This window comes from Durio zibethinus, chromosome 26 (genome assembly GCF_047325235.1).
Source record: "Durio zibethinus cultivar Kanyao isolate XHJ-2024 chromosome 26, ASM4732523v1, whole genome shotgun sequence".
NCBI classification, from domain to species: Eukaryota; Viridiplantae; Streptophyta; class Magnoliopsida; order Malvales; family Malvaceae; genus Durio; species Durio zibethinus.
In genome coordinates, this window is record NC_143187.1 from 8175535 (window position 1) to 8192168 (window position 16634).

The 16634-nt window shown below is 35.1% G+C and overlaps 2 protein-coding genes and 1 long non-coding RNA gene across 6 annotated transcripts; all 3 read right to left on the minus strand.

Moving 5' to 3' along the window:
* Positions 1–130: 130 nt before the first annotated feature.
* Positions 131–4913, minus strand: LOC111274925 (subtilase family protein). The gene is made up of 9 exons (XM_022859948.2): positions 4650–4913; positions 4339–4534; positions 4010–4198; positions 3682–3793; positions 1971–2532; positions 1743–1840; positions 1299–1656; positions 906–1119; positions 131–803 (listed from the first exon to the last, which is right to left on the minus strand). Exons 1-9 carry the CDS (start codon positions 4722–4724, stop codon positions 265–267), a joined length of 2343 nt encoding a protein of 780 aa, XP_022715683.2. The 5' UTR covers positions 4725–4913; the 3' UTR covers positions 131–264.
* Positions 4914–5691: 778 nt separating this feature from the next.
* Positions 5692–7883, minus strand: LOC149511309 (uncharacterized). Its single transcript, XR_016334031.1, has 3 exons — positions 7619–7883; positions 7268–7511; positions 5692–6588 (listed from the first exon to the last, which is right to left on the minus strand). It is a non-coding gene; the product is annotated as an uncharacterized LOC149511309 (long non-coding RNA).
* A 193-nt stretch (positions 7884–8076) lies between these two features.
* On the minus strand, positions 8077–16133 carry LOC111274928 (alpha,alpha-trehalose-phosphate synthase [UDP-forming] 1-like). 4 transcript variants are annotated; one of them, XM_089755176.1, is made up of 18 exons: positions 15939–16133; positions 15435–15788; positions 15232–15329; positions 14749–15137; positions 13453–13567; positions 13196–13297; positions 12841–12991; positions 12215–12303; positions 11230–11278; positions 11023–11123; positions 10693–10880; positions 10302–10419; positions 9948–10124; positions 9735–9857; positions 9572–9659; positions 9329–9459; positions 9110–9208; positions 8077–8714 (listed from the first exon to the last, which is right to left on the minus strand). In XM_089755176.1, exons 1-18 carry the CDS (start codon positions 16048–16050, stop codon positions 8334–8336), a joined length of 2865 nt encoding a protein of 954 aa, XP_089611302.1. In that variant the 5' UTR covers positions 16051–16133; the 3' UTR covers positions 8077–8333. The 4 variants fall into 4 exon arrangements, 3 of the variants coding, with proteins under 3 accessions (XP_089611302.1, XP_089611303.1, XP_022715686.2); XM_089755177.1 differs by having other exon boundaries at positions 15435–15815; positions 15909–16133; XM_022859951.2 differs by having other exon boundaries at positions 15435–15815; positions 15939–16129.
* Between the last annotated feature and the right edge of the window lie 501 nt (positions 16134–16634).

The window sequence follows — 16634 nt, forward strand, 5'->3', positions numbered from 1 at the left end:
TAATTTTTTCTGTTCTTTAGAATGTTGCATCATGCATGTACAAAAAAAATAACAATAATCCAAAAATTAAAAATAACTGTAACATAGGAAATGGGGTAATTTATGGAAAGAAATTAGTAATTTTATACAATTCATAATATAAAAAATCTAAACTACGTGAAAACAGAGTATACTAATTCATTGTCCAATAGCCATTGTAATCATTCAATGACCAGAATAATATAGTAAAAAAAAAAAAGAAAGGGAAGCACGAAAAACCTATAATTATGGTAAATAAACTGCCATGGGACTTCTTACATGATAGTATCCATCAGCCCAAGTGTACCAACCAAACCCATATTCAGACTTTCTTGCCGTGGGATCATTTCTTGGGGATACTGTAATGGTGAAGCTCTGCTTCTGGCCTACGCGGTTGAAGTGCAAAATACTTGGTGAGGCCTTAACACGGACACCTGCTGGTGGTTTCGCAGTAAAGAAGTATCTACTTTTGCGTCTACCAACATTTGTGACTGTCCTCGTAATAGTGACAGTGGTATTAAGGTTGGGAATTGCAAACGATGGATAGTTGAGGTTGACTGATGAAGGTGGCTCATCTGGGCACTTAAATGCTGACTTAATTTCCTTTAGGGCCTTCGGGCCAGCGTAGCAGAGATAGAGCAAGTAGTCATCGTACGAGGCATCATAGATGAGACCAGGATCTGCTGCCTTAACAGGCCGGAAATGGCCGGATCCAAATTGGAAGGGAGTTGCAATATTGCCAACTGAATCTGTAATTGGCCTACCTATGTTGTTTGTTATCCCAGCTGTGACATAGAAATGAAATGGTTTAGAAAATTTGGGACTAGCAAAAAAAATTACAAGGCTGTAACTACTCAAGAGCCATAAAATGAATTCTGAAGTATTACTTGTGGTCATGAGAGCAGATTTGATAGCAGCAATGCTCCAATCGGGGTGTATGGCTCTGAGAAGTGCAGCTGCACCAGACACATGAGGGCAAGACATGGAAGTTCCTGAGTAAAGGTTATATTTCACTGATCTGTGATCATCTGGAATCTTTGAGGGAGATGATGCTTCACTCCATGCTGCTAAAATATTAAGTCCTGGAGCCGTGATATCAGGCTATCGTATATAGGAGAAATCAGAAGACAAGTTAGAAGACGAGGCAATGAGTTGAGTAAATCCTACACATAAAATGTAACATCAAAGGGTAGACCTAAGGAGTAAGAACTTCAACTCAGACAACAAAAACATCAACTCCCTTAATGTTTACTATTAATTAATTTAGATTCAGAAATTACCTTGAGAACATTGGGATCAACCACATTTGGACCCCGACTGGTGAATCCAGCCATGAAGGGTGCTGGCTTATAGTGCAATTCTGTCCTGGCTGGTCTGATCATTGCCATCGGATTCTTTGTAGAGTTGATGTAGTCAAGAATCTTAGTCCTATCATCATAAGTAACAGCATTTGCTGGAAGCAAATGAGAGTCACATAATACATCATTTCCATTGGCCTCGGAGTTGGCTAAGATAAAACCAACACCACCGGCTCTTTTCACCTCGATTCCCTTACCTACTCTCAGTCCAGCCCCTCTCGAGCATACCACAATCTTCCCTTTCACCTTATCGGGGTCAAGGGAACCTGGAAGGCATTGCCTAAAATAACATCCGATTTAATTTTATTCAAATGAGATAACATTGTAAAATCGAAGAGAAAAAAATATAGAGGGAAAGAAACTTGCCCTGTAACGTTCTGAGGCACACCAGGGACAACTACATCTCCAGCGTAAACTAAAGGGTACATCTGCTCCTTTATTTTGTATGGTGTAACACTTTGTCCCTAGTAAATTAAATCATGATCCATGAACAAGAATATTTATATGAATTAAACAGAAACAAGAAAGAAGCAGCATGATCAGGAGCATGAAAACAATATCATAATTATAAAGTATGATCTGATCTTATCTTACAATAATTTTCAAGCCATTCCCTAGTATAAGAGGAGCGAAAAATGTTCGGTCGAGGCTGCTAGCACCAACCGTTATTACCCAAGGCGCCGCGTTAGACAATGTTCCAGGGGCAGGACCGTTGTTCCCCGCACTACATACCACGAGGATGTTGCGCTTTGCAGCATGTAATGCACCAAGACCAATGGTATCGTCTTCAAAAGGTAAAGGTTCAGCAGTTCCAATGGAGACGCTAAGTATATCAACACCATCAGCTATGGCGTCATCCATGGCAGCTAGCATATCCTCCGCGAAACAGGTGTTACCATTGGCTTTTGGTTGGTTAGGGATCGCCCAGCAGGCCTTGTATATGGCAAGGCGGGCCAAAGGAGCCCCTCCAGAGGCCGTGCCTTTTGCGAACCCCCCGAGGGCAGCAACATTGGAGACTTGTCGGCCAGCCGCTGTGGACGCCGTGTGGGTTCCATGGCCGTCCATGTCTCGTGGTGAGAGGTAGTCTTCAGTCGCATTTACTGGACCGTGTGCGCTCTCAAAACCCTTGACATAGTATCGGGCTCCGATTATCTTCCTGTGTCAACAGCATTAAAGGTCTTCATTTTGTAATGACATTCAAAAAAGTTGTATAATCTTGGATTGCTCAACTTCATGCAAAGGTATTTTTCTTTTTCTTTGGGTTAAAGGGAGCACAACACAAAATAAAACCTAATTATAAAATATATTTTATGCCATTAAGCAATTCCTAATTGCTAGTTCTATTGTTTAGTAGACCTGAAAAACATATTGAAGGAAATGTTTGAAATCAACCAAAAAATTAAGACAATCCATAGTTGAGTTTAAGTGTAAAGGCTAGAAATGGTCACCAATCAGTAATCACTTCCACGGAGCCCTTGCCCATCTAGCTGGTTGAGTGGGGCTCTGTACAATACATAGGCCAAAACAAAAGAGACTGACCCCAAAGCCTGCAGCAATGGAGTGATAACAGCTCACAAGATGGGAGGAAGAAAAGGAAGAAAAGAAAAGCAATAAACACTAACTCAGAATTACTTTCTTGTTTTGGGTGAAAGGGACAAGCAAATGGGGGCTTATCGATGCAACTTCTTAACATAACAATATTGCTCTTTTTTTGGTCGATAACAATATTGTTACAATCCAGAGACGACAACCTTTTGTAGGGCATGTGAAGGCTGTCAATATATGGAAGGCCGGCAATCCAATAACATTGATTATCTTGTAATATAATTTTCAACGTTTTCAAAGTTGGCATGAGAGATTCTCCCATACTTTTTTGAATAAGTTAAAAAAAAAAATGATGCTATGCGAATGCAAATGTCTTATCATTTGAAAATGACTCAATTTCTGACCATAGAAGAGGAACAACTTTGATATAATTAGAGAAAATGACTGTACAAATCCAAAGGGAAATGGTCCTCCATTCTCCAAAGATTATTGGATTAGAACGGATTGTGATGACATTGTTTTCACGAGATTTTGACACTTTTATCTCAAAACAAGTGAAAGAAGAAAAAGCAAAAGATAAATTCTGGTCAAAAGAAGGTACATGACCTTTATTAAAAAGCAGAATAGAAAAAAAAAAAAAACTCAAATGCAATCAAATTTGCATAGGTAGATTTAGATTTTAATTAGACCAAGAGCATCCATTAAAAAGGGGAAAAAATCCTCACAATGGATGCAAAAAGCAAGAAGAAAATTTACTCACTTATTGCAGTGAGATGAGTTAAAACCGACCCCTTCTTGGCAGATTCCTTTCCATGATTTTGGGGTGGGATCCATTCCTTCGTCACTGAAGCTCGGTGATTCCGGCCACACGCCTAAATTGAAAAGATCCCAAGGCATACTCATTATAAAATACATGTATAGTATTATTAGCCAATAATTATATGTACATATATAGAAAATGAATTATTGGCAACAAAGTTTCTCTGAATTCAACAGAAGCAATAATGGTTGAGGTAGTCACATGAGTAATCATTTGCAGAAAGAGGGTATTTGAATTCATAATTTTAATTATTAATATAAAATTTTACCGCTGTCCATTACTCCAATGATGACGTTTTTGCCGTATTTAGCTTTTGACAACAAGTCCTCTCCTCCCATCTTAAACTTATTCCATGAATGGTCCTCTCCCTCATCCAATCCTACAAATTTCCATGACCTTGTTGTCTGCACTGAGTACTTTCCATGTGAAGGAAACACTGATACAACCTCTTCCATTCCTGTTAAAAAATAAAGGCAAACAAACACCAGAAATTAAAGCATTAGTAGTATTGCCATGATCAAAGAAATAAGAAAAAAAATTGAAAAAGCAATCCCGGAAATTGAAGATAAGGAAATATATATGTTGCTAATGAATTACCAGAGAGCTTGGAGGCTTCATCTGGGGTAAGCCTTGCAGCAAAGCCATTGATGCTGTGCTTGTAGCTATAAAGAAGGGAAGAGGTAGCATCTTCTTCCGATTCTTTCACGGAATGCAAATATGAGAGGTGGGTTTTCTCAATCTCATGGAATGCCTTCTCCCCATGTTTGTGTTCCCCGAAGTAAACTATATATACCTACATAGACAAAAATATATATAGTAATATTTTACATGAAAAAAATTAACAACCCAAACAGGAAGAGGAAGAAGTAGAAGAAAAACAAAAGAGTCACGAGAAACAAAAAGAGTACCTTTTTCTCAACAGATGAGGCCAAGAGAGGAACGAGAATCAAGAGAAGAAAGAAACAAGAGATAATAATCTTCATGGCTAATAGTAATACTTACTTTGTAGAAGAGAGTAATGCAATCCTTTGAAGAGATAATGTAATATATTTATAAGCGTTTCGTCGGACAGTTTAAACTGATAAACAACTCTTTTGCTTTTAGATGTTATATCATCGTTTGCTTTCTGAAATTTTTCTTATTGGCATTTACCTTAATTATACACATTTATGGCAATTAAGGCAATTGAAAAGGAAAGTATATCCTTGATTAAACCTATTAATTCTACAATCTTAATTAATTATAAAGGCGGTAGGGATGGACTCTAATTGTATGTATACCAATAGTCAACTCATGAATGTCCAGCAAATAATTTGTCTAGCTTCGGCTTTTCACAATAAATATACGAATTTCTCTTCTAAAACAAATGAATTTGTTATTTATTAATTATAGTGAAACACAATTAGGTTAGAATTAGGAAAAACTTATAACAATTCAGTTTTGTTCAATTGTTAATTATAATTGGAATACAATTTTATATTTTTATTAGTTTTTTTTATAAAATTATATTATAATAAAATATTACATATCTATAATAGTATATATTCTAGCAAAAAAAAAAAAAGATGATGATAATATATATGTATAAACTCGAATGCAGGTAACTTTTTGAATTAACGAAAATAGATATATATGTTCATTATATTTTTAAATTATCATCTTAATTTTTTATTATAAATATTAATAAGATATATCCAATTTATTAATAAAAACTTACTTTCAATGAAAATCTGTCATTAAAAAAATTTATTTTGTAATAAAATAGAGTTAAATTTTACAATATTAATTTTTTTAATCTTAATTTTACATTAACCTTAAACGCAATTCTCATATATATGCTCATAAACAATCACCCATAATTTCTTATATACAATTAGGTTTTTTATGTGAGGTTTGCAAAATAAACTAATTAAATTAAAGATGAGAATTCTATATAATTAATAAGTAAATTTAACTATGATTGGTATATGCATGTCTTTCTACTTGGAGAGCAAGTTTGAATCACTATTCTTCAAATTGAAAAAAAAAAAAAGAAAGGTAGTACTTTTAATTTTCTCCAACTCTCCTTTCCCTCCCTCGCAACAAACCAAACCTTCATTTAACATTGAGCCCAAATAAAATATGAGAATTAAGAAGGTGCTTAATCATCTTCAAATGATGAGGTAACATAATTATTCAGAATATGGTATCAATCAATGCATAATCTCTTCATCACAAGAATGTTAGAATACAAACCACAGGCTTATTTGTCCTCCTTAGTTGCATCAAGTGTCTCCCTTTCACCATTCTTTATGTCAACTCTTTTTCGTTTTCAAACTTTTCAAGTCCTTCCAAGCTCTGGCTTTCAAGTTTCATCCCACATATTCATTGGCATTAGTGGGAATCTCTCTAGTCTGCTTTTAGGTGGATGACCACTTTTATTTTGGTACACTAGCTATAGTTGCATGGCCATTTCAATGCGGCATAGGGCAAGAAATGGATGTCTAAATTTTGCAACTCAAAATTGTCAAAGTTGTGGGCAGCTTTTTGGAATGTTGTTACCTTTTAAGGCCCTCTATACGACATAGCATGCCCTACCCCTCTGAATGCTGACTTGTTGAGCCTCATCTTGCCATTGATATTGATGGGAAGCAAATTGATTGCAATTTGCAAAGCACCCCCAAATACAGGCTAGCTTGTTTTCCTTTCTCTAGATGACAAGGACTGTTGTTTTCTAAGGCTGGATCCACTTCCACTCGCTGCTAACTTTGAAACAGATGTCCTGACTGGTTTTGGTACATGAGGTCTTACCCAAGCAGGGACTTCTGAAGGAAGCTCTTGCTCCAAAAAGGTATAAATTTCTTCATCCTGAACTAATTGCAGAAGATTTAGTTTCAATTATTTCACGTTTAAGCATCATGATGCTTGTCTGTGTGTGTTACTGAACATTTGAATTCCTTGCCATATCATTAGCTAAAAGTTTCAAGTTATTCGAGCAATGCTAGCAATTTTACAATTTAGAGGCCGATCGAACTGAATTATAGGCCATAACAGCCAGAAGTTCTAAAAGCCTAAAACTGTTACATTATGTCGAGCAGAGTAAGATACAATGTCGTCAAACCAAATATTTCTATATAAGAATACTTCAAAAGAAAGGAAAGCAGCTAAAATTTGGTTATCGGAACGCCCTATGGTTTGAACTTGCAACCTCAAATCTATTGAGCATGTACAGTCACTTCCTTTATATCTTTAGAAAAATGCAGAATGAAAGTGGTGGGATTCTTGATCTTTTAATCAGCTAGCTGCTGTTTGAGGTATTTTAATATGTTCATATCCATTAAATACTGAATCAACCTATCAAATCGATTAACAATCAGCATAATCACTCCAAATGGGTATTTTATATTGACCTAAACTAAAAATTCTAACTAGCCTATTGGTTTATTGCCAGTGTTCAGGCAGTAGGAATATAATAATAAAATTTAGTATCATATATTGGCTACAAATGATGATATGGTATCAAACAAAATAGAATTAAAAAACAAACCTTGAAACATTATCATGCTGCAGAGAGTAGACATATGTGATTCAATGTTAGCTTTCTTAATTTCTGCTCTTATGTTTGCTTGTTTGTTACCTTTGTGCTGGTCATTTAGGGAGGAGATAAAACCTGAGGAATGTTCAAACTCCTTGGAGAGTCCAATCCCAGCCTAAGGTCCATCAGCTTGCTCAGCCAAATCCAAAGCACATTAATTAACGCTACTAAATTTAGTGAAGATTTGAACACCCTCCTAGACATGCAAACAAAGCTCAATTCAGAGACCCAAGCAATCTCCCAATACATAAACATTGCATTTGATTTCAAATATAATAATGCCAAAAACAAAATGTGTCTTACCCTACTAAATCAGCAGCAAGAACAGATCTCAGCAACTCTGACTGAGATGGCAGCGTTTTATGCATTTCAGAAGGAGTATGCAGCAGAAACCATCCGACTTTCATTTTACGGTTATGCTCTTTTAGACATTTTTGAAGAAACATTAGGTGGTGAACATGGCACCAATCCACTTTTCCTTCCTTAAATGTTCATTAACCACATCAGCAAACCAAACATCTGGTTCGCTTCACCAACTGAAATACAAATGAAATTACCACCGTGGCCCCTGCAATTTTCTTTACTCCAAAGAAAATTGTCTTTGGACAAATTTCTGCATTGCAACTCAAATTTGCCAAAGTTGTGGGTAGCTTTTGAATTGCTTTTAACTTTTAACCTTTTGCCATTGATATTAATGAATGGAAACGAATTGGTGAACTGAAATAATTTGATTGTGAATTGGTTAAAAATAATAGTAATAATAAACTGAGAATGAAGCCTTTTATTACATGAAATTATCTTTACACATTATTAAAAAATAAAACTTCCTTGAAAACTTTACCAGTAAAGTACTATAAATGAAGAATAATAAAATTCAAAGAGATATTAAATGAATTCCAGTATGATCAACATAGAAAGGTATTTACATAGAAGCACCAACAAGACATTTTTAAGATTGTAATAGTGGTAGCTGCCCGCATTGTAAATCCATCACTGCTCGTACCACTGTCAACTAACTCTATGAATCTGCCAGCCCCCTTAAGAGTTTCACAACATCATCCGATGATCCAAGGAGATACCTAGCATTCGATCTTTTCCTAGCTACAGAGCAAGAAAAGTAATTGTCCCCCTGAAGGTCAAGTACTGAAGAACCCTCTTGCAATGAGATTCTATCTGGCACCCTTGATTGCTGCAAACCACCTCCACCTACAGGATGGCGTGTGTTCCTTTCTATAGTTGACATTGAACGTTGTTTCTTAAGGTGAGCCGCCCTGGATCCACTTTTACTCACTGGTAACTTTGAAACAGATGTCCCGACTGGTGTTGGTATATGGGGTCTTACTGGAGCTGGGACTTCTGAAGGAAGCTCTGGCTCAAAAAAGGTATAAATGTCTTCATCCTGAACCAATTGCACAAGATTTAATTTCAATCCTGAACCATGTGAATTCCTTGCCATATCATCAGCACAAAGTTTCAGGAGTTATTCAAGCAAAGCAAGCAATTTTCAATTAGTTTGAAGCTGATCTAAACTGGATTATAGGCCAAAATAGCCAGAAGTGCTAAAAGCCTAAAACTGTTGTTGCATGATCTTATTGTACATTGGTTTTCTGGGCCCTTATTTTCAATTTGGACCAACAGATGGGATTGCTTTAAGCACAGAACATTTTATTCAACAGTTAAGAATTGCAGCAGAGTAAGATATAATTAACAGGATGTCCTGAAACCAAATATTTTCTATATAGGAATACTTCCAAAAAAGGAAAAAAGTTAAAAGTTGGTAATTGAAACACACACCTTAGCTAGAAAGTGCCCAATACATAGGACATAATCAATGGGTTCCTTCATGCCTTTGTTATGAACTATTTCTCCAAGTATTCGATCGATTGCTGCACCCTATATATATATATATATATATATATATATATTTATATTCATCAAAGCATGATAGAAGACAACCTGTAATCCTGATCATTGAATAGCAGAACAGCTGTGAATAATACCACTAAACCATACCTTTGTAACACCGACAGATCTAACCTCAACAGATCGGCTACCTTGGACAACATCAAGAGATGCATTAGAGATTGGACCTATCCAAAGATGCTGCAACAAATCCCTTGCTTGAAGTCTTCCAAACTCAACATCTAGATTTCCACACATAAGCTTAACCTTATGTGATTATCTATGCTAAATAGAAGAGACAATATATATTATAGAAGAGACAATATATATTAGTTGAAGTTTATTGATGAGGACCTGCATATTTATAGTTCCATATAACTGAAGTTTCACGGAGCTCAAAATGAGATCGAGGAGTTCTTTCAGTAAAATATTCGAAAACATGCTGAAATCATGAGTAAACATCAGAACCTGAAGAACTCTATGTGGATTATTCTAAACTTTTATCGAAGGTAAGTACCTTGACACTATCCACCCATTCCATATTTAAATTTTCTGGCATCGTTGTCATCCACTCTCCCTCTGTAACTCGCAAAAACATCCCATTTTCTGCTGCCAACCACAAGTTGTAATCACCAAAGTTCTGTACAGCAAATTATTAGTTCAGAGGTTAAAAAAAAAAAGAAGGGTAGACATTAAGGATTTATATTTAGAAAATTAGAAATAAGCATACATCATCTAGGACACTTCTGTCACTTCCACTTAGGACAACAATTGTTGTCTTTGGATCATCGCAAAGCTTTTTCAAAGGATCTTGTAAATCTGGGCGTAACTTGGGGTCCAATTCTTTAATTTGACTACCCTTCCTCCCAAGGGTATCCACTGGTTCAGTTAAAGTTGCATTGAATCCCTGTAACGTGGAAGTGTGATCATGAAAATGAGAATGGAAATGCAAATCACAAAGAGCAGTTTTTCCTCTTTTCTCATACTCAAATGTTCAGAGAAGAGAGAGAAAGAGAGAGAGAGACCAGGGGCTTTTTCTACAGTGTCAAATAAAAGAACGATGTGAGTACATTAGTTAGCATACCAGTATCAGCAATCGATTATTGGATTGTGAGTAACGATCAACCGCAACTTCAATCGGAAGTAGTGGCGGAATTTGTATTGTCCTTAATTGAGCTTCAACAATGGTATCATTAAGTTCACTACAAAAGGAAAGCTTCACAGTTTATAATAAAACTGAAACAAGAGAAAGACAAAAGAAAAAGGGAAACCACCCAATCATCTATTATGGATAGTTCCAATTCCACAAATTAAATTCCAAGATTTTGTAAAGTCAAATTAGTTTTCTCTTTTTATTATTTGAAGGAAAAGGGTTGCAAGTAAGGCCCTTCCCTGCACATCATAAGCATCGGCCTTTCCCTCATTTCCTCAAGTTTTCATCAAAGAAAAAACCAGTACTAAGCTATGACCAACACCTTATAAAGGTTGCAGCCCATTCTTGAGATGTGTGTGTAGTTACATGCATGAAGTTATGGTGGTGCCGTTTTTCTCTTTCATTAGCTGGCATATTCAAAGCATAACCAATAGAAGAAGCAACTTCAGTAACATTCCATGGATTAACCAAAATGGCTCCAGCACCAAGAGACTGAGCAGCCCCTGCAAACTAGAAATAAACAGAGACGTTTTTATGAAAATTTAAGCTTCCAAGTATGGAAACAAATTAGATAATCAGATAAATCATATGATTATATCTACTTTTCTAGAAAAGCATGGATCAAATGTAGATTTAAATCAGATCTTAATACCTCACTTAATATAAGGACCCCTTTCTTGGAAGCTTGGCAGGCAACAAACTCATAGCTGACAAGGTTCATTCCATCCCTCAAAGATGTTACAAGAGCTACATCTGCACAATAAATTAATTGCCAAAAGTTTGGACATGCATAGAAAAACTTATCATTCAAAACAAATAATAGTGAATCAAAATTGTGTTATTGCACAAAAGTCAGTACCAGTAACAGCATATAGTGCACATAATGCATGAAAATCAAGAGAACGATCCTGTACAAGAGTAACGAAAATGCTTTAGAAATCTTCATGCAGTCAATCAACAATAACAGACAGATAAGTTAAGAAAATATGAGCTAAAAACTTATTGAGGCATATTAAAAGTAATAGTAAAGGGTAAGAAAATGTTTTATCTTCAGCAGCTAAAAACAATAATCCAGTGAGGAAAAGAAAAATCGTGAAACTGCTCCTTCTTTATGTCTACTGTGGCAGTGCTAATATTGTCTACAAAATCGACTAAATAGTAGATTGCTAAGCCTGAAAGTAAGCACTCCTCAGAAGTTAAACTGCAGATTAATTTGTTACAAAAATTCAATAATTTAACCTGATACTAAATTTCACAAATTCATTCAGTACATACAAAAAACATATGCATAAGTGCTCTTTACACTCAAAATTTGAAGTTATTTTTTCTTGAGTATCCTAAAATCTTGCCAACTTTGTTTAGTCTCATGGAAAATTTCTACTTCATGAAATGAGCTCCTGGTACACCTTACTGACATGAAATAGAGCCAGTATAAGAAGAGCAAAAGGTTTTCCTTTTCCTTTGAAAAAGAATATGTAATATGAATTGCTTTCTAGCTATATCATTGCTGATTAATCATATTCCATGTGCATGTGCATGTGCATGTGCATGTGCTTCCATGCGTAAAGAATAATTAAACAACAAGAGCTAAGAGCCCAAATCTGTCCCTTAAATTGTCTGTGATTGTTTATCAGTATGATACGCTTTCTAACCACTTCACATTTCAATTTTACATGGTTTCATTGGAATTTTCTCATAAGTGACTCTATAAGTTGAAGAAAGTGAATATGATGTAACTTAGACATTTATCTAGTCTACATCTTTCCAACTGAGCACGAAACCTTTAGTTCAATTCTTTTGACCATATTATCATAACAGACAAAGATAATAAGGTAAAGACAGACCAGATGATGTATTGGTACAGCAGTAAGAGTTCCGAATCTTCCATTAATGCGTCCTACAATCTCATGGACCTGGCTTGTAAGCTTTTGATCTTTGAAATCAAGAAAATAAACATGTAAGATTTTGAGGAGGAAGATGGGGAGGGACAAAAGCAACATTCAGGTTAGCAAACAAGTAATCTCAATCATAGTCAAGAGAACCACCAATTATCAGCAAATTAAATGAAATGATAATATGAAAAGTACACCCTAATTCATAAAACAGGGTAAACTGCAGCAAGAAAAGGACAAAAAAGAGACTGAATGGGAGGTAGGAGAATCTTGGCGGTAAAAATGCAATAAATGTCTCACACAAAACACATTCACTAATAAATAACAATCTGCTGAAGATAAGATTGGCACTGCATCATCTACTTTAATTATGTACATGGCATTTGGTTGTTATAGAAGTCACCATGACATAGTAAGAGGGCAAATCAACACATGAGTACTGCCTCTTGAGATGCTAATGTATTAGTAAGATAGATCATGCTAATGGTTTATTGCCTTGGCAGTTCTTGTTGCAAAAGTAAAGGCAATCTTTCATGTAATCTAATGGAAAGAAGAAAAATGTTAATGAAGGAACATACACTCAGGAACATCAGTCCTGGTAGGGACAGCAATTTGCAGGAGAACCACCTTATCACGCCAACCAGGATTTTCCTCAAGGAATTTTTCAAATGCCAAAATCTTCTGTGGTATTCCCTTGATCATGTCAAGTCGATCTACGCCTAACATTACCTTACCATTATTAAACATTAACCATAAGTAAGTCATAAACAATTTGCAAGTATGCTTCCCTAAAGTCAAACATAAGATTTTAAAATGCCAAATGAATGCTACACGCATATTAACAAATATGAGTTAAGGGTACTGGACTAAGGAGCTTTCAACAGGACAAAGAAGACAGTGAGAAAGAAAAGGACAAAAGTAAGCAATTCCTACCTTTCGGCCAGCAAACCTCTCTTTCAGTTCTTTCATGTGATCTTGGACTTGAGGGAGTGCAAGAGCTCGAATGAACCGATCAGAATCAATCCCTATTGGAAACTGTAATTTCAAGCCCCCAAGAAAAAGGAAGATGTCATAGGGAATAAATGTATCTATAAGGCTAAGAGACCTCTGCAAAAGATCAAATTAAATTGCAATTTTGAAGGTGTTTAGATAATAAACAAAGAAAGAGAAAATGATAAGCTAAGACATACCGCCGCTACACGAGTCAACTTTCCTTGATCCTCTACTCCTTCAGGTGTGCCCTCTATCCCAAGAATACGAGTACAAGCACTTAGAAAATGCCTTGCATAGTCATATGTATGGAAGCTGGAAGGTCAACATACGAACAATTAAAATAATACTGCAAAAATGGGCTTGAAAACTTAATATAATATGTTTTTGGCAGAAAGAAACAGATGCAATAAGGAGTCCATTTTAGAACTGACAACACAGTTTTACAAATTGTTCAAGAAACACATAATTTTGTTGAACTTACAAGCATACCAAACAGGGAAGTTTAAATATGTTCTCCTTTCACAATTAAGGTACAGCTACCTAATGCAGAGCACTGCAGGTAACAAAGCTTTGAGTTTAAATGATTCTTAACCCTGCTTCTGAATTAAACCTTCAGGGAAATAGAGAAGTCAGCATGCATACATCTATCTTTCCAGTTTATATTTTTGTTTTCCCTATGGTTGCCAATAAATCCTCTTCAATCAATTTCACCAATGAAAATCCTCACTTGGAAATGAAGAACAAGAGTAAGCTACTCATTTTGTTTTGGGCTACATCAGCCATCTATGGTTGCAACTTGCAATCTCAATTCCGTTGGACATGTACAGTCGCTTCCTTTATATCCTTAGAAAAATGCATTACGAAAGTGGTGGGATTATTTGATCTTTTAATGAGATGCTGCAGAGTCTAAGGTACTTATATATAAATATCCATTAAATACTGAACCAACGAATCAAATCAAGGATCAGCATAATCACTCCTAATGGAATTTATCTGTTAGTTATTGAACTAAACTAAAAAATTTGACAGGCCAATGGTTTATTGCCAGTGTTCAGGCAGAAGGAATATAACATTTGGTATCATATATTGGCTACAAATGATGATTTGGTATAAAATAAAATAGAATAAAAAACAAACATTGAAACATTATCATACTGCAAACAGAACACATGTGATTCAATGTTAGTTTTCTTTCTCTTTTATTTTTATTTATTACCTTTCTGCTGGTCATTAAGGGAGGGGATAAAACCTGAGGAATGTTCAAACTCCTTGGAAAGTCAAATCCCAGCCTATGGTCCACTAGCTTGGTCAGCCATATCCAAAGTACATTACTAGTACTAGATTTATTGAAAATTTGTACACCTTCCTAGACATGCAAACTAAACTCAATTCAGATACCCAAGCAATCTACCAATACTTAAACATTGAAAGAAAAACGAAGATAATTGCATTTCCTTTCAAATATAACAATTCCAAAACAAAATGTATCTTACCCAACTAAATCAGCCGCAAGAACAGATCTCAGCAGCTCTGACCGAGATGGCAGTGTCCTATGGATTTCAGAAGAAGGAAAAGGAGTATGCAAAAACCAGCCGACTTTCATTTTACTGTTATGTTCTTTTAGACATTTTGGAAGAAACATTAGGTGGTAATCATGGCACCAAACCACATCATCTTCCTCATAGTGTTCGTAAATCACATCAGCAAACATCTGGTTTGCTTTCTTATAAGCATCAAACTGAGATTGAAAACTTCTAGTAGTTGCAAGGCGGTCTTCTTGTGGAAGTCCAAGGTAGTGAAACAGTGGCCACAATATGTTGTTACAATAACCATTATAATATTGATGAACAATTTCTTCATCAAGAAATACCGGTATACATCTCTACATTAAGTAAAGCACAACGTTAAGCACAAACCTATAATTATCAAGATAATGGATTACATGTTCACAACAATAGGAACTTCATTTCTATAACCTTTTCAGCTAAAGCTTTAGTTAATGCCTTTTGTCCAATTTCATCAGGGACATTTACACCAGCCCAACCAATCCATCTGGTGTCAAATTCCTTCACACCTTCATAACAAATTAACCATTGCAACTAAACAATTGAAAATGAATTCGAAAAATGAAAGAAAAAAAAGATCAACAATGCAAGAGAATTGAAGTGATCATTTTTACCAAGAAGTGCACTGACTAAGCCTCCCACACTTATCTCAAGTTGCCATGAATCATCCCCACGCCTAACTGCAGAAACCGGCAGCCTATTAGCAACCACCAACAAGCGCTGTTTCGAAATCCGGAAATCTTGGCTTTCACATCCATCAAAAGAAACTCTGGCGGCTGAATTCGCTTCTAAGGAATCCTCATCATTGAACCAAGTTGAAGTTTCAGCATCAGGTGAACAAGGGTCATTGGTAGATAACTCAGTTTCAGCATCATTTAAAGACTTGTTGAATTTCCTTAACTCCCTTTCTCTAAGAAGCCTTTCCAATCTTGTTCTTGGTGTGCCAGGGTTACAGTTGTACTTGTTCCCTGGCATTCCGTTGTTTGTAACAAAGACTAGTAAGAAACCAAAGATAAATAAAATTAAAAATCATGCAGAAAACAAAACAAACAAAAAGAAAAAAAAGAAATGGGTTTGTTTTATTTTACTAGATTGTTATTGTCATGCAAAATGCAGACCTCTTGGGGTGAAATTGACATTGAAGAGAATGAGAAAAGGCAATACGGAGAAGATAAGGAGGAGAGACCAAGTTGGGAAAATGCGGATATTTTGGGATACGAAAGAGTTCATAGAAAAGGGAAAAATCTATCACCCCATTATTCACTTCATTAGATCGTTGAAGTGACAAAAACTGACCTGATTTTGATTTATTTGCCTCGCTAAAAACCTGGCTATGCCTATAAACTCATTGAAAAAGTCAAACATCTTTGACCTAAACTCCATTATTAAAAAAATCAAAACGAATCAACACAAATCCAAAACTAATTTTTATCACATAAATTTTTTTATTATTATGCATAAATAAGTTGATCCATTAATAAAATATACCTTCCTTACATTTCGCAGAAAATGATATTGAAATTTTTTTTATATTTTTAAATATTTATTTGGTAAAAATTAATTAATTAACAAAAAATAATTTATTAGTTAATGAAAAATGAGCTATCTATTAATACAATTATTTGTCAATATATTTGAATATAACTTTATTTAAATCCGATCTTATACAAATTTTTTAAACTCAAACTTAAGTAAATCAGATCTAAAATATTATTATATTAATAAATAATATTTTTATTTAATTTTACTTAAAAATTAAAAATTAATATTAAAAATATTTTAATATTTTAACTTAAAAATATTTTTATAATTTT

Coding starts and splice junctions, on each gene's coding strand:
- LOC111274928 (XM_022859951.2), bottom strand. CDS start 16,050: ATGAACTCTTTCGTATCCCAAAATATCCGCATTTTCCCAACTTGGTCT. Junction 15,816..15,938: donor TGTCAATTTCACCCCAAGAG/GTCTGCATTTTG, acceptor GTTTCTTACTAG/TCTTTGTTACAAACAACGGA. Junction 13,568..14,748: donor CTTGCGGCTGATTTAGTTGG/GTAAGATACATT, acceptor TTGACCTTCCAG/CTTCCATACATATGACTATG.
- LOC111274925 (XM_022859948.2), bottom strand. CDS start 4,724: ATGAAGATTATTATCTCTTGTTTCTTTCTTCTCTTGATTCTCGTTCCT. Junction 1,841..1,970: donor GGAATGGCTTGAAAATTATT/GTAAGATAAGAT, acceptor TTAATTTACTAG/GGACAAAGTGTTACACCATA. Junction 1,657..1,742: donor GTGCCTCAGAACGTTACAGG/GCAAGTTTCTTT, acceptor ATGTTATTTTAG/GCAATGCCTTCCAGGTTCCC.